The sequence below is a fragment of the Chelon labrosus genome (genome assembly GCF_963514085.1).
Source record: "Chelon labrosus genome assembly, chromosome: 19".
Taxonomy (NCBI): Eukaryota; Metazoa; Chordata; class Actinopteri; order Mugiliformes; family Mugilidae; genus Chelon; species Chelon labrosus.
The window spans coordinates 7,283,774-7,304,588 of NC_140352.1; the positions used below are offsets into that span (position 1 = coordinate 7,283,774).

A 20,815-nucleotide genomic window follows, 5' to 3' on the forward strand; every position below is an offset into this window, starting at 1 on the left:
CTGAAAAACTACCAAAAGTAATACATGCTTTCATGACACCCAGAGGATGAACCATCTTGACATTAATATCCCTTAAGGCTCATTTGAAGTACTGCAGGACATAGCTGCCGCAACCTACGTACGTAACCTACACAGGTGCGAGCCATTTATACTTGTGCGCTCGTCAGTCTGGCTCGCTCTGTAACAAACGCCACCCAAACGCTAGTCGGTGCTGTGCCTTTTTTTGCCAGTCGGGCTAATTTTTGTTTCTACTTCCTGCTTTATTTTCAACAATAGCGACTGAAACCTTTGAAAGTTCGGCAAAGACGAGCCGTACAAATGTTTGCATCTCCGAACCTCCTCAGTTAACCTTTTCTCGATCTTTACTGATCCGAAAGAATCGATTCGAAAACTGTGGAGATGGAGAAGCAGCCGGAAATACTAAAGCGCAAGCACGCTGCGACCAAGCGGACCAATCACAGCTCTTGCAGTCAGGCTACGGCGCTAGTCTAAACTGCCTATCAGGCTTTTCTATCTAGCTCCACCATGAGGTTGTCTTATTTAACTTCTTAATTTAAAATGTCTCTACCAGATGCTTCGTGAGGCAGTTTGATAAAGACATGTACGGTTCCCAGAGGAAGATCAATACCACTCTTATATTAAAACACTAAATATTAAGCTAATGCCAGCGGCGGCTACACATAGCTGGACATAAAGACAAGGACGGCTGCTTCTTACATACACAGTGGACAGATCTGGGTGGCACTGATCTTTATATATATATATATATATATATATATATATATATATATATATATATATATATATATATATATATATATATATATATAAAAAAAACTCCCTGGAATAAGTAAATGGCTCTATATTTATAATACATTGGATTGAATTAGATGCAACTTTATTGTCATTGCATATAGTACAGGTGCATACACCACAAAATTGCATCTAACCAAAAGTGCAAAAGTGCATGCAACTATTGTATAGGTTATTGCTGGTCTAACCGTCCCAGTGACACATGTACCCATTCATTCACACATGCGTCATTAACACACCAGTGCCAAGAATTGGGAGCAGAATCTGGTGGTTCAGTGTCTTTCCCGCTAACCCTCTGGTTTGTGGACAAACCACCCTACCCACCATTGTTGCATGGCATACCTACTAACTGAGGTTTAAAAAAAAAAAAAAAAAACAGAAGATTTTATTTTGACGAGCCACTCGATCCAGAAGCTATAAGTTTATTCTCGCTACTCTTAAAACACCGTCAAACAACTTCCTGTGTTATTTCCCTTTCATTACATAAAAAGCAAGAAAGAGCACTTCAAGCCAGAAAGAGTCAGCTTAAGCTACTAGCTCAGGTCATAAATATTAATCATGCATTATAAAAAGTATTAACAGAAGCAGTTTTGAGTGTTTTTTTGTCGTCCTGCAATCACAATCAATTTCTTTACATTTTCATCACGGTGGGATTAGACTCAAGTGTGACAGGATTTATATTTTAATCATCCAGCTCGTATCCCACCTCCCCCCTCCCCTCCTCCTCCTCCTCCTCCTCTCTGGAGGCAGCTACAGGTTTCTAGCAAGCCTCCTCCCCTCTGAATAAACAGTGAGCTCTGGAGATAAACAAACGAGCCTTCCGACAACCTAACACTCAGGAGCGACATCTTAAATATCACTCCTAACGCATAGATGTTCGGGAGTCAACGACACCGGGAGACACGAAAACAAAAAAAAAGAGCGGAGAGAGATGCGTGGAGATACACGACCCCTGCGAAACAAACCCATCGAGCAAACACGGTCACCAAAACACAAACTCACAGATATGGATACAGAGACAGTGGAGCCGCAAAGTGTGAACCCGAGAGCACGAGATCCATCCAACTTGAAAAATCTACTTGATGTCACACGGCTCGGGTGTACTGCGGGGTTGTCTTTTGCCGCTCTGAGCTCAAAGCACCTCCGTGTGATCTCCAGCTCTGAATAGAGTGGACTCACATTGGAGAGAGAAGTGCCGGGTGAGTCACAGCCACTCTCCTCTTTGTTGCATCGGGAGGTGAGTGGGTAGGTCAACCTTGTACTCAGAGACCTTTTGAATGAGCAGATAGAGATAGAGATAGAGATAGAGAGAGAGAGAGAGAGAGAGAGAGAGAGAGAGAGAGAGAGAGAAAGAGAGAGTCGCTTCTTCTCACTGAGCACAGCGGTTAAGACCACACATTGATTTGTCTTTTTGTCTGAAAAACACAAGACGCAAAGGCTGAAAATGTTTTTTTGCGGACTGAATAAATGGAGCGTTTTAAGATCAGGGGGAAAGAGGAGAAAAGAGGCACAATCTCTACACCAGTTCCATAAAAGGAAGCCTTCGTGAAATACTGTGCTCCGGCTGCCCAGATCTATTTGAGTCCTCGCCACATACCAAAAGCATCCCTGCTGCCATATTTTCCGCGGCCACCACAAAAAAAAAAAAAAAAAAACACACAACGAAAAAACCACAACCTCTCCAAAGAGCAACAAGCTACTAAAAAATCTGAAATCTTACGTGTGAGACGAGGAGCGATCTGCACTTCCAGACCCTTTTCTTTGCTGCTTCTTGTCCATCATGGTCCAAAGGAGTGTGAGAACTTGGCATCAAATCCAGAAAAAGAAATCTTCCCCTTTTGAATCCTGTCGCCCACCCCCGCCGGTCGGTGGGGAACACCCCTCGCAGGAGCTCAAAGTGGTGCTTGGCATCCAGCAAAAAAAAATAAAAAAATAAATAAAGAATTCAGAGGTTTTCAGTCGGCGCTCTCGTCTGTGCCCCTATCTCCCGTCTATCTAATGTTGGGAAGCAGAGTCAAGCAAGAGACTCAAGTCTCTACGGAGGGGAACAGGGGAAGTAGTGGTACATCTGGCTGCCAGATGGCTTAAATTTAGCAGCCCTTCGCAGGGACAGGCTACGTATATAAAAAGAAAACGACACACAGTCGACTCTGGTACTGTACAAAGGAACGCGCTGAAATGATGAGATCATCTGCAACGACTTCTGAAAGTCAATATCACAGCAAAGTTCCTCCGTCCACCTTATCAATCCTTCCTACGTATCCTACGTAACCCCACACAGTGTATTTTTTTATTTTTATTGCATTCATTTGTTTTTTGTTGCTAATAGCTTTTTTTTGGCAACTGAGCTGCTGTGACCAAGCAACTTCCCCTGTGGATCAATAAAGTCTATCTAAGTCCAAGTTTAATGGACCAATTGTGCTTCTGTTTAAATGAAACTCATTTTAAGTAAATTTCTAACAAAATATGCAAGAAAAAATTGCAAACTAATGAAGTTTCTGTTCTTAAAATGTTATTTTAGGGAGTTTCATGCTATTCAGAACTTCTAATAATTACGTGTGGGGCTGTAAAACCATCCTCGACTTATATTTAGACTTAGACTTAAGACTTAGATAGACTTAACTCAGTTGCACATAAAAAAAAAAACAGTAAAAGAGAAACATAGGTTTAAGATAGTTAAAAAATGATAAAAAATACAATAGTATAAGCAATTTGTATCAACATGAATAAATAAATCTGAGAAGTGTGATTTTTTATTTTGCATAAGTAAAACTGATGGTAACAAAACGAGGCATATCTGAGTATAATACGAGACGGGGCAGATGTCTTCTACGTCTCCTTAACTTCCTATTTAAAACCGAAAATAGCCTCGTCTTGTGCGCACCCCCGCACAACCCTCTGCAAGTTGTTTTTTTGAACTCTGTCACTTTAAGGACATTTAATGAGTAGGTTTCCTTTACCCAATACCACCACAGTCATGCATGATAATGTGCACGCTCCTGCGAAGGAGGCTCGGTGGAAGGCAGTAAAACACCCTGACAACAGATTCTGCCGTTACTCCTCGTCGACGCACCAGGGCTTCCTATGTCTGATCCCATGTGGCGTTGTGGTTATTTGCAAAACATCCGAGTGTTACATGACGCAGCCCGATGCCTCAGAGGAAATGTGACTCTGCTGATGCTGCGGCCCATGCGTTCTGACTTAAAGCGTCACATCGGAAACTCTGCTCTGGTTTACCTTACAGCCTCTGCTGTAAGACCATGGTGCACAGGCACTTTGATGCACAGGTTCCTGCTTACAAGCAGAGCTTTAGAAACATTGATTTCGGCTCAGACAGGCCTGGTGTAGCAGGCAGGCGGGCGGGCGGGCGGGTAGCTGGGGCGGAGGCCCGAGTAGAAATAGCCCTCAGTCATAAACATCCTCCTGGAGAGCCAATCAAGGCAACTCATCAGAGAGGCTGTTTATCCCACATGTCAGGCTGAGTTGTGTCGCACTGCTCGTGAGGCCAATAAAATAACAAGAGAAAATGTCTGACGATGTAAGATAATAACACGGAAAGTAAAAGATTCTGAATTCACCTTTGTACGTTCGGGTACGACGTTGCCAGCCGGGCAGGCGGTGAACAGCCGGTCAAAGTTTTTACCAGTGGCACTAATATTTAAATTCACTGGTGGCCCGGTCAGAATAAGGCCCTGGAAACTGGAACCTCCTGCCAGCCTAGCAGGCATTCCTCCATTCAGGCAGGCCCCATTTAAATTCAGCCCGTGTCCCAACTTTGCTGTAGCAACGTCTTCAGACAAAAGGGCCTGAGCGCCGGGCAGGAAGGAGCTTGCAGCTGCAGGATGCATCTGCTGGTGGCCCCCCAAGGAAGGATGCGGCGCACTCTTCATTCACAAGAGATGCAGGGGTTCAAGAGAGACGGGTATCACTGTGTAGCACATAGCAGACCTTTCAACACCACTTCCCATATTGAGGTTTAAAAGAGAGAGCCGTGGCAGCAAAAATATAATAACTTCAAATACAATGCAATTTGCTTATTTGGCAACATTGGGTACTGGGCATTTGTGGTCTGCGGGGAGATCTGAAAATGTCAAGACTTAAACAAGCCTGCACAAAACCAGATAAAAACAACAAACGCTGAGCGATGCAGTAAGGTTTTCTTTTCAAACACGGCACCACAAATGTCAGTGCAATTTGTTGGGAAGTTAGTCAACACTGTGCAAGAACTGATGGAAGACGCTTCAGCTCATATCGATGGCGAAAGGGTCCCAAAGTTTCTCACTCATCACCGGATACGAGACCAACAAAGCCATTCAAAACAACACAGTCACACCCCCGGGGCAGAGGAAGCGTGAGCACACCTTGACAGGAAATGCTTAGTTGTACTCTCTGAAACTTCCTCCCTGCAGCTGTACGCATATTTCACCAATGAGGTTAAGGGTTACATGCAGGCGTGAGTCCACAGGACATTGCTAGTTCCTGAGCTGAATATCAGTTCTGGGCGGAAATGAGCTCAGCGCTTTTTTTTTTTTTGTCGTCCCTTCAACTGCTCCAAAACCCTCATTGTGAATTTTTCTCGTGTTTGCTTTTCGTCCAGAATAAATCGGCCCCGGCGTTTTGCTCCAACCGCGGCAAAAGGAGGAAGCCGCATGGGGTGCATTGTTTCAGAGGATGCGATTTCCAAATCTGATCAAACTTTGTGCAATAGCTTTTGAGCGGCAACGCAGATAGTCCGGACTGACGGACCGAGTGGAAAACAACTGACTGAAGTTCGTTTATAGTAAAAGCTTTCAAATCCGCAGGGACTTCTTGAATGAGACACAAACAAACCATTCTACTGCCGTGACGTGACATAAATCACATGAATAACCTTTAGCCATCTGCATTCTTGCTTTCATCGCAGCTTGACACTCGGCTGCTAAAAAGGGTGTGCAAATCTATTTAAAAACTCCTGCCTGTAATTTATTTCAAGACAGCAATTTTTATCCCACTATGATTTGAAAGCCTGCAGTAATGCGGCTTTTCTTTTTTTTTTTTGAAACCCCAGCGTCCGACCGCAATATTCTGTCAGCAATGCCGGGCCTAACTGACAGCAGTTTTGTTTGTCACACCCTTCAAGAAATCTACCCGTTGCACTGCACACACTGATTTGTTAACATGCTTCCCTTCGGCACTGACACTCAAACTTAAAGTGTTAAGTTGTCCAAGTGCAAACAATTCCTGGCTCAGCAGCAGCAGCAGCAGCAGAAGCAGCAGCAGGATTTTCAAAGTTGGCGTGGGGAGCTAGAGTCCTGTCAAACATGCGCTGGTCCTCTGGTGAAGGAATGAGCGCTGATAAACACTTCAGAGGAGAGCCAAGGCATCGCATGCCATGAAGAATGCAAGCCATGTAGCAGCGTGAACATCAGACGCGACTGGCGTTATTGAAAGGACGCGTTAAGCAAAGGAATTTCTCCCTGGAAATGCGAAAGTAGGTCCGAGTGACTTCACCCTGAAGCATGAGGTGAAATCACACCGCTCATCTAGAGTGATTATTTAGACAACGGCGTAAGAAGTCATTTCCCTTTCTGCCCTTCAGAGACATGTCTAGCAACAACAAGCCTCCGAGTACCACAACACAGAGAAGTGTCACAACTATACCTGAGGCTCAGCTGTGCGGTCCACCATCCGAGAGGTGCGCTGGTTTCAGTGGGGGGCAGGTCAGGCGGGGATTACAAAACAAACAAAAAAAACAAAATAACGGGTTAAAAATAAACCAAAATGACAGCTCTCCGGCAGGCAGGCAACCGGTCTCAGTCAAGACATCCACGCTGGCATCTCTCCGTCCGTCTCATCTGTGAGGCAATCTGTCTCTGCCTGCTGATCAAACTACAGCAGGGCGGCAGTTTCGCATCATTAACGTGTCCTTATAAAGCAAGTCAATGAACGTGTCCTTCAGCGAGGACAGATCCCGGACAGACACTCAGGCAGGAGAAGGCAAAGAAAGGGAGGGCTGCAGAGCTCTCCGTCTGAGGCTTTTAGATGAGTGAAGGCACGCTCCCCTGTTGGTTATTTGCTACTTTTTTTTTTTTTGTATGCATCCCGTGTGCATGAGGTGCAAGGCTGCATGCCGAGATTTGTGTGTGTGTGTTTGTATGGGTGGAGGGGAGGGGTGGCGTAAAGAGGATGTGGAGGCGGACCCTGAGAGGCTTACTCATCATCCAGTTCAGTGTCCAATCACTACCGGAGCAGCACAATACCTTCCACACATGGCATGACACTTTCAACAACTGCACCAAGCACACACACACACACAATCAAACCTTCAGTATTTTATTTTTTTTTTAAAGCGCAATCAGCTGCTGCAGAAGTTAACCCTCGCCGACACGTCGTAACGTAGACCCCACGCCACGGCAACGCTGACGACGACGGCTAACAACAGATGACATCACGTAAGCCTAATTCACTACAGTGCTCTAATTACTCCATTCATTAGCGGTTCACACGTGCTATGTTGGAGGCAAACAGGCTTACAGCTGGGCAAATACTTACACTTAAGCCTGCTGTAAACAGAGGTCAGATCCGGAATGACCCGAAACGCAGCCCGAAAACATATCAAACTTCATACCTGACTCAGCCCCGACTCCAAAAAACTAAACAAACACGAGCGCTTATCTTTCACCCGTGAGAATATTTTCTTACAAAAGTATGTGGAATCCACAGTCAAAAGATAATAACCACATTAAGCAAATTTTTGCAAAAGTGGTGAGGGATTTTCGAGATATGGATGTAAAATCTACTGCTGCCACACCTGTTCCTTCCTTCCTGCAGCAGCAGCAGCAGCAGTGGCGCGGGCCAAAACTCTGAAGTTCTTGCAACACCACGAATGTAAAACGAAACCCTCCCAGCGGGCCTCGCAAAACCTCCAATCATGAACGAATCAATCCGGGGAGCGAGAAGTTGTAAATATTACTCGGCTCAGGGGAGATTATTTCTTTTTTCTCAAGAGTTTAAAACCAAAATACGTCAAGAAGAAGTTGAATAGGTGTCGGTGAAAACGCTGAAATTAGACGGGATGAAGTGCCAAGGTTCAAACAGCACAGTTTGGAAGAAGAGGATGTCCTCTGACAGATCAAGAGAAAACATCCTCCGGGCTAAATTGTCCGCAGCGGAAAAATGAGCGCACGGCTAATATCACATGTCTGGTTCAAATCCTTTTCTCTGAGGCCTGGTGTCTGTCTCATCCCCCCCTAAAAAAGCTAATTTGTTAAAAGCCTTGTCAAAGCAAACTGGGAAGGAAAGGAGATAATAAAGGAAAACATTCCACCTGAGCCAAAAAGTGTAACAAGAAATACACACTCTCATTTCTTTTCTCACACTGTTAAAAATACAAGTTGAGGTTCATGGGTAGATGAAATGATAAGTAATCGCAAACCAAAAGGGCTATATTTTGGGAGTATACTCTTGAGTCCAGTGATCAAACGTGACACCTTGTGGTAAAATTTGTCTATTACACTCAGGCATGTGTACAGGACTTCTACTTTTCTGGGACACGCGCGTTTTAATCGTGTCAGGTCAACTATTTCAACCCATCTATACTTAACTCTGGCTGCAAATCTGGATCAAAACGGTCACTTCCAACAAGCATCTCTTGCTTTTAAAGCTTTACACCCGCCTGAATGAAGCCCAGATATGACACGAGCCGCCGTTTTGTTTTAATAAGTCCCCAATCATTATCTTCACTGCGCGTGGGAGGGTTAAAGCAACATTAAAACCGCAGAAGATATGCACCGGGGAGGAGTGAAGTTTCCGCGTCTCTTATCAAGATTAAAACAAACAGCTCAATCATTTATGGAGTTCATTAGCCGAGGAGTTTCGTGCTCTTGATTAACTGTGATATTCACGGTTTGATCTGGGCTCTCGGGTTGTCAAGAGCCGGTTTCTGTGCCCCCCACCCCCCCACCTCCCACCCCAAGCCCCCCAAAAAGATGTAAGAGTGTAAAGTGATATCCAGAGAGGAGGCCGGTCCCAGCTGGACGGGCCAAATTAAACAAAAGCCGGGGGCCACAATACAATACATCAAAGGGCATCATGTGCTTTGTCTCGACCGCGCTATAGAGACTTTTTATACTTCACCTTACACCTTATAAATCTGGGCCTTTACGGCCGCGATCGAATCCCTTTTACGCTCACGTAGCACATGTTTAGAGGCACACTGCAATGATTCAAACGGCCAAAATGCTCACTGACATTTTAGTTGTTTTTTTGCTACCTAAAAGCAAGATGATAGCATATTATAAGTTGGGATTAACACGGTTAAAGATGCACTTTGCTGGCTTTGCAAAGTTAGAGGTTCTTTCTTCCTTTTATAGATTCAGTGTAGGGTAAAGTATAGCTGCAATGAACAATGTGTGCTGCAATGAACAACATCCTATTGTCTTTATAACAATGTGCAATATATCTCATATCTAACTCTCCTAACAATGAGCAACATGGGCAACTACAAACTGTTGACCTCAGTGAGTTGACCCCAAGACCATGTCTGATACTGGTTTTGTGCACATTTTCTCTATTATTAATATTGTATATTATTCTGTGCCTACTTGTGCACTTTCTAACTTTTGCATTTTTAAGTATTTAACTGTATTTTTATCCTTTTAAACTTTAGCAAGCTTGGATCAGGGAAACGCACAAGAATGCAAATGTACCGGCGCTGTAATGTACCTGTGCACATGGCAAATAATCTCTATTCTGTTCTATAAAAGTATATTAGGACCACTGGATCAGGTTTTGGATTTTAATGTGTGGAGGTATTTGTTTGCAGCCACTTGTGCTGCCATTTATTTATTTATTTATTTACAAATTACACTTATTTGTGCAACTGCAATACTTGCACAAAGGGATGCAGACAACTCTGGTTATTAACCATATGTTGATGTACTTAAGTTCAGAGGCAGCAGTCAAGTATTTGTGGCATCCATTCACTGCAGGCTGCTCATCACACTCAATGCTTGCTTTATAAAAGTAAACTATACATCCATGTGCTGTGTTTGCACACTAATAACTCCCAACTGCAGGTTATGGGTCGGACAACATTTGCTATTTTGCATCAAGTGGTGAAATCACCATAGTGCACAAAGCAATGCACGAGCATGGAGAGCGTGTGGGGGGGTGCCAAGCACATGTATGCCCCATCAACCACATAAGCATTTCGCATCATGAAAAATCCCCTTCTCTGCTAAAAGTCTGCTTAAAGTGCACATCCGAGGCGTTGATATGAACGCTATGAGCTTTAGCATCCAAAAAAACAAACAAAACGGCATCAATCCCAACTTTTTTTTTTCTTTCTTACGCTGCTCCTGCAACGAGAGACGTAAACTTTAAAGCCACTCACCATTTCAGCACACGGTTGTTGAAAAACGCGTCCGGCCTTTAAGGAAACATGTTTACGGAGTTCGGTTGGTGCGTAATGGAGGCTGTGGCCGAGGTGCGCCGCTTTCTGTTTGTATCAGTGAGGAAAAAAACATCCATTGATTTTTTTTTTTTTTTTTTTTTTTTTCTCGGGAAAGTTACGAGGAAAGGGATTTCGCTGTGTGGATAAAGAAGGAGGGCGCATGCGCAGTCCGAGGTCATCCACGAACGCTTTCAAAGTATTTTAACACTTAGATAAAACAACTAGAAGCGGTTTATGTTGTTGTTTATCATCCATTTAAAAAAGCTTCCGCTTAGTTTTATCTTATTATGTGATTATCGTCACTTAAATCTCACACAGGAACATTTTGTTGATATTACTAAAAACCCCAAACACCAAAAAAGTGCTTTTATGTAAAAAAAAAAAAAAAAAAATGTAGTTTCATGATAAATTAGCCATATGAAAGAAAGATAAGGCGGCTGCTTCCTGTTTATTTACAACCCTTCTAGGCTGAAAGTCAATATTAAGTTGATTTTATCTTATTTTCAGGAAGTCCTCTCTTATTTTTATCTTCTTATACGTGTCACACAGGGAAAACAGCTGCGTAATTATAAACTACGTGCGCATTATTTGTGTAACAGACGTTTAAAGTCAAAAGATTCATGGCACCAGTGTCAAAAAAAAGTTACTTAAAATGTATGTTAATGTTTTAATGGCTTGGCATTCGCCCACTTGTTCTCCTTATAGTCCAGTTTAGCTGGCATTTAATAGACTGTGTTACACTATGGGAAAGCCTAACAATTAGTGGAAGCCAAATAGCTGAGACAATTAGTCCAAGGATGGGGACTCAGGCTGGAGAAGCCCCAAAGAACATGGTGCAAACAAAACGCTCCTTGTAAACACGGACCCGGGCGCCTCATTACCAACTGAATGGATGATGAGCTGTCAGGTAACAAGTCTTGAGGACGCATGTCAATTTCCTTTAATGTTCTCAGCTACTTGTTAAACATGAAAGGGGGTGGCTGAGGGTATATAAGACACCCCTAATCTCCCAGTGGAGCAATTTGTCATTAAACATGCGTTCATTTGGAGCTCTGGGCGTCGCGCTGCACGCATCTCTGCTGGTGCTGCTGGCTCAGGGGATTCACAAATCCAGGGATGGAGTTTACGTGAGGCCGCTGCAGCGTTTTTCCGTGACGGACCGATCCACCGGGTATCACCTGCCAACCTACATGATGCACCTCTACAGGAATTTCAAGGCAAACTTTTCCAGGCCTGCTGCGGATGCTGTGGAGCAAGACGCGGCGAGGCAAGCTGACACCGTGAAGAGTGTGATGGCTAAAAGTAAGACTTGGTTCATTGGTGATTTACAGAAATACTACATAAGGAATGAATTGGAGACGGTGGGGAGTGAAGGATTTATTTGTGCCTTGAGGTTTTGTAGATCGTGCGCTCTCTTAGTGTTTTTGGTGTTGCCCTGTCAACGCTGCGTGCCAGACGACCTCAGAGAGCTTCAATCCACATCCCACTCGGGGGGTGAATAGCCATGCAGGGATCAGCGTGTGAAAAGGCCGGTTTTCTGTCTAATTCTCAAAGCAAACCTCCTTTTTCTTAAATAGGTGATGTTGATTAGATACCTCGCCAGACATCCCCCTATACAAATCCCTTGTTAAGTCAAATCAACAACTTCCCTTAGTTCTTTTTTTCACACTTGGTCTGATTAGATTAGAGCTCGGGATTTAATGGTGGCACAAGCAGCCGACACTAAGGCAAACCCTCCCCGCTGCCGCCGCCGCCGCTGAATCCAATTCCACATCGCTGCTAGGTGTCAGAGTTATTACCTATTTGTTTGACCGAGGATATGCAGAAGCCGGGGGCGAGCGAGGGAGGCGTGTGAAACGATCGGTTTCGGCTCCGCGCTCCAGTTTGAGTGGATTAATAGCGGGGACGGTTTGCACTTTTTGATCAGGAGCCCCAACTACTCGATGGGCCAATGCGCTGGACAATGCAAAAAGTCAAATGTTTCAAAATGCTTTAATCCTTTAGATTAATCTGAGGCCACACCTGCTCGTTGAATCACAATGACCTCGCGCATTACGGATGCAGGTGGTGCCAAACTGGAACAATGACTGGATTATATTTGTGAAGCCTTGATTTGCTGGAATCCCAGTCAATACACACATTGATCATTACGCACTAGAGGAAATTATCAAAGGGGAATTATATTTTGCACACTTATAATATGTTAATTTATAAAACCATTGCTAAGGCATTGAGATTTAAATGCATTTAAATGCAACTCAGTGTGCAACTCATTTTCCGTATCTTATACTGTATATATCTGCTATCTGTGTAAGAAAACACAAGGTATAGCGGTACTGTTTGAACTGGTTTAATGCAGCCACACATGTTAAAACCTTTGCATGTACACTATCATGCAGGATGTATGTTATCCTTTCAAGTCAAGATAAAAAACTACATTTCTTTATGATAAATCCTGTGCTCATTATTCAGATTTAAATGATGCAAACATCCTTTTCTTCACTGGAACTATGTTTAGTTAATAAATAGATCATATTCACATATAACAGTTTGACTTGCCGCACCAAGGAAAGCACAGGTGTCTTTATTATTGCTGAATTCCACATGTTGTTGGTTTTCTGACAGCTCAAAATGTCTGCTGTGAAAGGTGCAAGTGATACAATGATACAATTATGCTAATTCTCGTTTTTTTTTTTGCATCAGGTTTGACGTACAGACACAAGCGCTGGGTGGCGACCTTTGACCTCCACGCCCTGCTGGCTGACAAACAGATCCAAGCGGCAGAACTGAGAATCAGGCTTCCACGGGCGCACGGCGCAGCCAACGCCACCGTGGAGGTGTACCACCACCGCGGCCAGGTACAGCAGCGGGTGGGGCTGCTCGCCGAAACCTCCCTGGTCACCTCATCGCACAGCTGGAAAGTCTTCAACATGACCGCTCCTCTCTTGGGCTGGCTACGGCAAAAACCCGCGGCGGCAGTTCGGCAAAAAAGAGTCTCGAGGAGAAGGAAAATGGCGAAGGATCAGCCTCTTCCCGATCAGCCTGTTTACGCGGTGAGCCCGAGGACAGAGCAGGACATGAGCGACCGGGCCCTGCTGGTCGTCTTCTCGCACACGGGGTCTGATGAAGACTCAAAGGCCAAAGCGAGTTTACTCCACACAGCTGAACAATCCAAGTTCTTGTCCCCCGCTGAAATCAAAAAGGCCCACTGGCAAAAGAGGCGCAGGAGCAAGCGGGGCCAGAGAGAACAAACAGCGAGGAGCCCACAGGCGTCCAAAAGAGGGAGTGAGAAATCTCTCTGCCGCAGAGTGGACCTGCACGTGGACTTTAATCAAATAGGCTGGGGGTCCTGGATCATCTTTCCTAAAAGATACAATGCCTACCGCTGTGAAGGTTCCTGCCCAGGTCCTCTGGGAGAAGACCTGAATCCAACCAACCATGCTTACATGCAGGTGAGTATTGCAGCCTGCAGGTTTCTGTCTACTGTCAGGGACCTGTATTTAACTTGGTACAACACTTATAGTTGAAAATTATAGATTCCTTATGGAGTCCTTTTTGCATTAACACCGTTTCTGTCCCAGTAAGACACAAAATAGGAGATAGTGTCTTTCAGTATTATTCAGTATTAGTCACTGATCGCTGATAGATTAAAGTGAACTGGTTTCCATGACGTAAAAGAAAAATTATTGCCAAAAAAAGAATATTTAAGGGAACAAAAGTCTGCAAAACCAACAACATAAGGATAGAAATGATCCATTATAGCTGCAAGCTGCATTTTTGGTTTTTCAAATGTCTAATTTGAAGACTTTTTTACCATTATCTGACAGTTTATATAATAAATTACTTATTTAATATTATTAATTGGTCTCGCTAATAATGTAATTTACCTAAATCCTTTGTTTTGTGTCATTTTCTTCAGAGTCTGCTGAAGCATTTCCACCCGGACAGAGTGGCGTCCCCCTGCTGCGCCCCGACCAAAATGAGCCCGCTGAGCATGCTGTACTACGAGAACGGAGAAATGCTCCTCCGTCACCACGAGGACATGATTGTGGACGAGTGCGGCTGCCAGTGACGGCACGTCCCGGCGTGAGCTGCGTTGTAGCATGGCTAAAAAAAAACAAACAGGAAAAACACTTAGTCAGAATTTTTTTAAAAAAAGCTCTTTGATATTTGTCACTCTGAACTGTGAGATTGTTACTTGATCTACGTGCAGAGACTTTTAAGTTGTGATGTGGGCTCTGGTTTGTAAGGAAAACATTGTTTATTGGATGTGCTGAAACGCTACAGTGGCATTCAGTGACTGTCACAGTCTGATGTACAAGTTTATTCCCTATAAGTTATCAATTACATCAGTATAAACATGAGACGGCAATGTTGTTGAATATTCCAGCACTGTTTTTATTGTACAATACCATTTGTGTTATTGTAAACTAATGTATATTTATTGTAAATAATAAAAACATGTATTTATGTAAATTTGGCTCACAATATGTCCATAATTTAAATTTTTGGGTCCTATGGGTTGAGGAGAGGGGCCTCTGTGGATCATCCCCAGATACTTGATCAGTTTGGGATCTAGTGAATTTGGAGGCCAGGTCAACACCTTGTGCTTCTTCGTTTTTTGTATGTGTGCCTGTGTCAGGCTGCCTCCTGCTGGTGCTATGGGGTGGGGGTGCCTGGTCTGGTCTAGGTGGGTGCTACATGTCAAAGCAAAATCCACACCAATGAATACCAGGTCCAGAAGTTTCCCAGCAGATCATTGTATTGTCACAAAATGGTCAATGTTATTTACTTCTCATATCGGTGGTTTTCAGTTATCATTCTGTACTATCTTTCTCTGAGTTGCCTGGTTCAGTTTATATGATCAGAGAACAAATGCAACACACAGCAGGCTACACATCCCTGCACAAATCACTGGCCCACGTGAAACTCCTGTGCGTCACAAAACACCCAACACACAAATAGACATTTCTAGTTTTGCAATGATTCCGTGAGTCATAGCTTCGAAATAAAGCACTGAATAGCAGTGGTATATCTAGCAAATACTGTAAAGTGGCATTTAGTTTGGAACAATGCTAAACCATTCTCCTGAGGGCAGAGAGCTCATTGTGTTGAAACCCTTTGAAAATCCACTGACTAACCAGGAATTTACCAGAGTCCTGGGCATGGCAGTGGTCAGACAGACTGGGAATAGTCGACCAGGACTCGGAGGTAAGACAGCATTTAACTTTGTAATGTCAACTGCTGGCAAATATGGATAAAATTATTGTAATTGTAATTCAAAATGCATCAGATCTGCAACGATTAGTGTAGGTGATATATCAGGTGAGTCATTTTATAAAGCAAAAAAGGCCAATTTGATGGTTTATGTTTCTCAAATGTGACAGTTTGCTGCTTTTACTTTAATTTACGTGATATTAAGAAACATATTTTGACAAAATATCCAAAAATAGCCATGAAATATGACAAATCACCGTTTTTGTGTTGATTAATAGTCTGTTTTCAGTTGCAAAATGTAAAAATACGTTAATAAATGTATATATATATATAGTCACACCATACAAAACACACGGCCAAAATAACTTATTGTTTATGTAGTACTTAATATGTGAAGTTATTTCCTTTACTACATATTTTATTTGTCTAGTAAAGTTGAATTAAGCGACATTGTCTGCAACACCAAAGCGCAACAGTGACACTCTTGAACGACTCTTAGCTACAAGGAAGGCTAACGTTAGCTCCCGTGTTGCTAACTGTCGCTAAGCAACAACGACTTTTTAATTTCGCGGAGTTTGTTTAAATAAACGCGAACACGAAGTTGTCGCTAATGAGTCCAGCTTGTTCCTAAGGAATAGCACAACATGTATGTGAACCAAACCGCCCCCGGCTAAAAATACACACTCACCAAATTTAACTGTGGCTAGGCTAGGCTGTGCTGTAGCTAACGTTAAGCTAACACCGGCAGCAGCTGCCCCTCCTGGCCTGGCTCTGTGACACTTAGCTAGCCTCTGGTTTGGGTAAGTGGCTTCTTGCGTGGCTTCAGTGAAAACACTAATCAGATAATTGCAATCTGTGTGTCAACTTTAATACGTATCAGTCAGGAAAGTGTAGGTTTTGGTAGGCCAGGAGCTTTTTTGGCCCGTTTAAATAGCAACCAGCTCCACTGGTGTAGCTAGCTAAAGTCTCACATTGCTTTTAACCCTATATGGCTAACTACTAGTAGTAGAAAGCAACTGTTTCTGCCTATTGTGAAGTACATTTTAGTACTGAGGGGCTGTCTTTACCATTACTTTACTACAGATACCAGTTATTGCAATATTTGATATAATTATGTCCACTTTTAGGTAATTTGACTACAAAAATGGCAATCACAGTTATTTTCAGTGCACCACAACACTATAATAAACATGACTGTACACATTAAAGTCAGTAAATCTGACTTCAGTATCCCCTCACTTGCTTTTCAGTAGGATCATGTGATATAATATTACCAGAGGACTTAATATTGACCCAAACATTTAGTATTGCATGTAATGTCTAAAGTCTAAAGTCTAATGTAATAACAGACATGTCATTTCTAATACTAAATTACAATATACAGTCATTTAAAATAACAAAGTTGTTGATTTAGCTGTGTTTTGGATGTTTTTTTTTAGTACCTTTAAATTGTATTGAGTTGAACAGACGTATTTTTAATTTGTTTTACATCCCCATTTTACTCCCTGGGCAAGACTAAATAACATAAAACTATTTTGTGTTTCAGTCCAGTTTAACAGCACCAAAGTGATCGTACAGTTCTCAGACAACCACCTACTAAAGTGTCTTTGCTTTAGATGTAGTTTTACAGAGTCCCATTTTTAGCATTTGGCTGAAAACGTGCAGTGACTGTGTTATGCAGACCTCATTAGCCAGCACAGTGAAGAGCCTCCAGTGAGAGCGCACAGTTATCTCCTATAATTATTATTCGACTGTCTTGCAGCTTCTGTGAAAAGTATGTCTAAGCGTAATGTTGCGTTACCTCCCTCAGGAACAATTACAGCAGAAAAATGGCAGAGGCGGTTGCAAACGTTGCCCGGAGGATTAATGCCACTGTAGAGGAGGGGAAAGACAGTCTGGGTAAGATACGCTTTACACACATATTTCTCTGTCTTGCCTCATTTGCCTCTCTTTTTTTTTCCTACAGTTTCAAAGCATGCGGATGAATGAATGAATGAATGAATGAATGAACTCTGATTTGTTTGTAATCTCAGAGTTTGCCAGCAGGGGGTGACAGAGGCTTAAATTTGATTGCTCCAGTGGCCGTAACTTTATTAACCCCAGATTTGTCAACTATTGGTATTTTTCTGTTGTGATAATGTTCTTTTTCTTTGCAGACCTGTCAAACTGCAAGCTGATTTCCTTCCCGGATGGTGTGTTCAAGGTCTTGAGGAGCGTCTCAGAAAACATCCGCGTTATCACGCTGGCCAACAATGAGATGAAGGCCGTCTCTAGCAAGCTCTTTACAACTTTCACTCAGCTCAGAGGTAGTGGATGTGAATTTACCACGCAGCTTTTCGACTCGTGAATTCAGTCTTCAGGAATTAATTCAATTCAATTTATTTTTTGTTGATCTCACGTGCTGTTCACCTCACAAATGTTAACAGAATGTCTTTATGCTGTGACGGAAGAACAGATGAGCCACACCCTGGATTTAATTGTGTCTTGAAATACCTTGCAGAACTGGACCTGCAAGGAAATGTCCTCACCAAGCTGCCCGACACCGTGGGAGAAATGGAGCATTTGATCAGCATCAATCTGGCTAACAACAACTTTTCCACCTTCCCTGATAAGCTCACGGAAATAGCCACTCTCGAGAGGATTAACCTGGAGGGGAACAGCATTACCGGTAATAATAATAATATGTGAATACATCCAGTCAGTACGAAAGAAAGGGTTGTGGATTTAAACATGCTTATTCTTTCATTTCCCACGTTGCTCCACAGAAATCCCAGTGGAGAAGCTGTCCGCCATGCCGGCGCTCAAGTGGCTGAATGTGAAGTCAAACCCTTTGGACTCGAACACCCGGTCCGCTCTGCAATCCCCACACCAGTTTGACGTTTTGTCGACAGCAGAGTCCTAAAATATGCCATAATGCAGTATTTAATTCATCCTCCCATAGACTGCATGCTGTGTGCCTTAATTACTTAAATTACATGCCTTCATGTGCCTGAGAGATGAGAAGAAGATACTTGAAGACATGCAAGGCTGCACGACAATCAGGTAAAACAGAGTGTGTGCGAAAAATGCTGTCCCTCCTTCTGTCAAACGCACACTGTGGCCTCCATTGTTAGACTTTTATCTCCAATTATGTATTTATGGTGGCTTATTTATTACTTTTGATAGTATAATAAATAAAAAAAGGCTGTGAAAATTAAGCAATATTGTGTCATTACTCTTCAGTGGATGAATCTGTGCCAGATGTTGCACAAGTACAGTCAACGTTCGATTATACTTTTGTGCACAGGATTGCCACTTAAGGATTGTTTTATGTTTTCAATTGAACAAAAAAAAAACTATTCTGTAATATTATATAACTATCTTCTTACCCCTTTGTTGAGGTTTCTCTTGTCTGACTCAAGTGTCTAAGAATAGAGCATGTAGTAGTCTGCACAGACTGTGAAGCCCCTGAGGCAAATATGGGATATTAAATAAAACTTGGCAGAAGGATTTGACTTCAAAATATCTTGGAAGCAGAAGTCGGTGCACATTTCGCAAATGATAACGTGGTTATTAAAAAGTTGCTGACTCATTTACTGTCTCTGAACTAATTTAGGTTGTCTAGAGACAATTAGTTGCAGACGTCACAGTCATAAAAGACAAACATGACTGTTCAAATATAGAAGATAACAAAGTGGACACAGATCCCATTTATTTTGTAGACAGATATAATTAAAACAGTTCTGCATGTTTTCCTGTAGTTGAGCATCAGGCTCACAATCATAACCACGAACTCTCCTGAAGCGACGTGCAAAATGTCCTGAAACTTTGTGGTCACTAGCTGCAAGCTGGATACAGCACAGAGACGTGATTTAGGGAGATTAAGGTAAGACCACAGGTACAGTTAACTGCACATATTTTGGTCAAGCTCCCCAGCGGCGCTGCAGAAGAGTGACTCAAGGTATTTTACTCAAGAACTCTTTAAATAGCAACACTGCTGACTCTGGATCACCTAGGCTCACATGTTTGAGGTTAATAGTTTAGATTTGTTGTGGAAAATTAACAGAAGATCAAAAATACGGATGCAGCCTTATACACTGCCTGGCCAAAAAAAAAAAGGTCTCACACTCTAATATTTTGTTGGACCGCCTTTAGCTTTGATTACAGCACGCATTCTCTGTGGCATTGTTTCGATAAGCTACTGCAATGTCACAAGATTTATTTCCATCCAGTGTCGCATTCATTTTCCACCAAGATCTTGTATTGATGGGCACATAATGTTGCTGAACCTAGACCTGAGCAACTGCAGCAACCCCAGATCATAGCACTGCCCCCACAGGCTTGTACAGTAGACACTAGGCATGATGGGTGCATCACTTCATCTGCCTCTCTTCTTACCCTGATGGTTCTCCACTATCCTTCCAGTTTTTAATAATGCGTTGGACAGTTCTTAACCCAGTTTTAGTAGTTTCTACAATCTCCTTAGATGTTTTCTCTGCTTGATGCATGCCAACAATTTGACCCTTCTCAAACAGACTAACATCTTTTCCACGACCACAGGAAAGAAATGAGAAGCTACTCATTGCATCAGTTGGGGTTAAATAACTTGTTGCCAGCTGAAAGATAATCACCCATGCAGTAATTATCCAATAGGAGGCTCGGACCTATTTGCTTAGTTAAATCCAGGCAGTGTATTTCATTCACTACTAAGCAAACTGTTTTCTGTCCACATTAAAAGGGATTTAAAATTTCTGTTTTGTGTAGGCTGGATAGGCTGTCAGCCAAAAGAGCCTCTGGCCAAGAGAGATATTTACCAAGCTTACAGCATCACGTGTCTCCTCTGCCGTCCAGACAGCGACCTTGCATTGTGCACCATCATGCTGCCCTCTGAAACACTGAGCTTTATTTATCTCGCTTTAAAAACTACAGTTTGCAGCTTAGCTCATTTGGCCGCATGCAGTTTAAACACATTTGCAGAAAGAGGATATTTTTTTGTGCAAACTAGACTGTTAAGTACACAGATGTTGGATAATTCTTTATTTTTATGCTGGCGCCGTCTAATGAACATCTGTTCACCGCGTGGAACCGAACCGCTTCACTGTTTTTGTGTTTTAATAAACAAATAAATGTTAATTTAACTTGACATTATCAGCGATAACGGCTTCAAGTGCAACAGTGGCATAAGATGGGTACTTTCCACACATTAAAACTATTTAGTGTGTTTTTCCCCCCTTTGGATGCTTCTTATTTGTAGCCTACACCTGTAAAAAGTCAAGTGAATCATTTTTTTTTTTCCAATATTTACAAGATTTCTGCAGGAGATCAAAATGAAATGTAACAGGCATACAGTCCAGATGATGCAGAGACTTTTTA

The 20,815-nt window shown here is 42.7% G+C and overlaps 3 protein-coding genes across 8 annotated transcripts in view; 2 read left to right on the forward strand and 1 right to left on the reverse strand.

The window, feature by feature from the left end:
- The window catches only part of pald1a (phosphatase domain containing paladin 1a), a 56,958-nt gene extending 46,631 nt beyond the window's left edge, over positions 1–10,327 (reverse strand). For 2 of the 4 annotated variants that reach the window (XM_084567966.1, XM_084567965.1), the window contains exon 1: positions 6,454–6,966. Coding sequence is in view for 1 of the 4 variants with exons in the window: in XM_084567963.1 (XP_084424089.1) it covers positions 2,534–2,595 (62 nt within the window). In the remaining 3 variants the exon portion in view is untranslated. Of the gene's footprint in view, positions 1–2,533; positions 2,838–6,453; positions 6,967–10,186 lie in introns of those variants that run through there. The other 2 variants (XM_084567964.1, XM_084567963.1) reach the window with 2 other exon arrangements.
- A 714-nt stretch (positions 10,328–11,041) lies between these two features.
- Positions 11,042–14,318, forward strand: ndr2 (nodal-related 2; the record flags this gene model as incomplete). The annotated part of the gene is made up of 3 exons (XM_084567149.1): positions 11,042–11,548; positions 12,950–13,698; positions 14,166–14,318. Exons 1-3 carry the CDS (start codon positions 11,281–11,283, stop codon positions 14,316–14,318), a joined length of 1,170 nt encoding a protein of 389 aa, XP_084423275.1. The 5' UTR covers positions 11,042–11,280.
- Positions 14,319–15,972: 1,654 nt separating this feature from the next.
- Positions 15,973–18,632, forward strand: lrrc20 (leucine rich repeat containing 20). Of its 3 annotated transcripts, none has more exons than XM_084567611.1 (5): positions 15,973–16,109; positions 17,274–17,362; positions 17,620–17,769; positions 17,964–18,131; positions 18,229–18,632. In XM_084567611.1, coding segments are annotated over exons 1-5 (546 nt in total). In that variant the 5' UTR covers positions 15,973–16,107; the 3' UTR covers positions 18,366–18,632. The 3 variants fall into 3 exon arrangements, with proteins under 3 accessions (XP_084423737.1, XP_084423738.1, XP_084423739.1); XM_084567612.1 differs by having other exon boundaries at positions 15,979–16,263; XM_084567613.1 differs by lacking the exon at positions 15,973–16,109 and having other exon boundaries at positions 16,977–17,362.
- The last annotated feature ends 2,183 nt before the right edge of the window (positions 18,633–20,815 follow it).

Coding starts and splice junctions, on each gene's coding strand:
- lrrc20 (XM_084567611.1), top strand. Junction 17,363..17,619: donor GGAGGGGAAAGACAGTCTGG/GTAAGATACGCT, acceptor TTTTCTTTGCAG/ACCTGTCAAACTGCAAGCTG. Junction 18,132..18,228: donor GGAGGGGAACAGCATTACCG/GTAATAATAATA, acceptor GTTGCTCCACAG/AAATCCCAGTGGAGAAGCTG.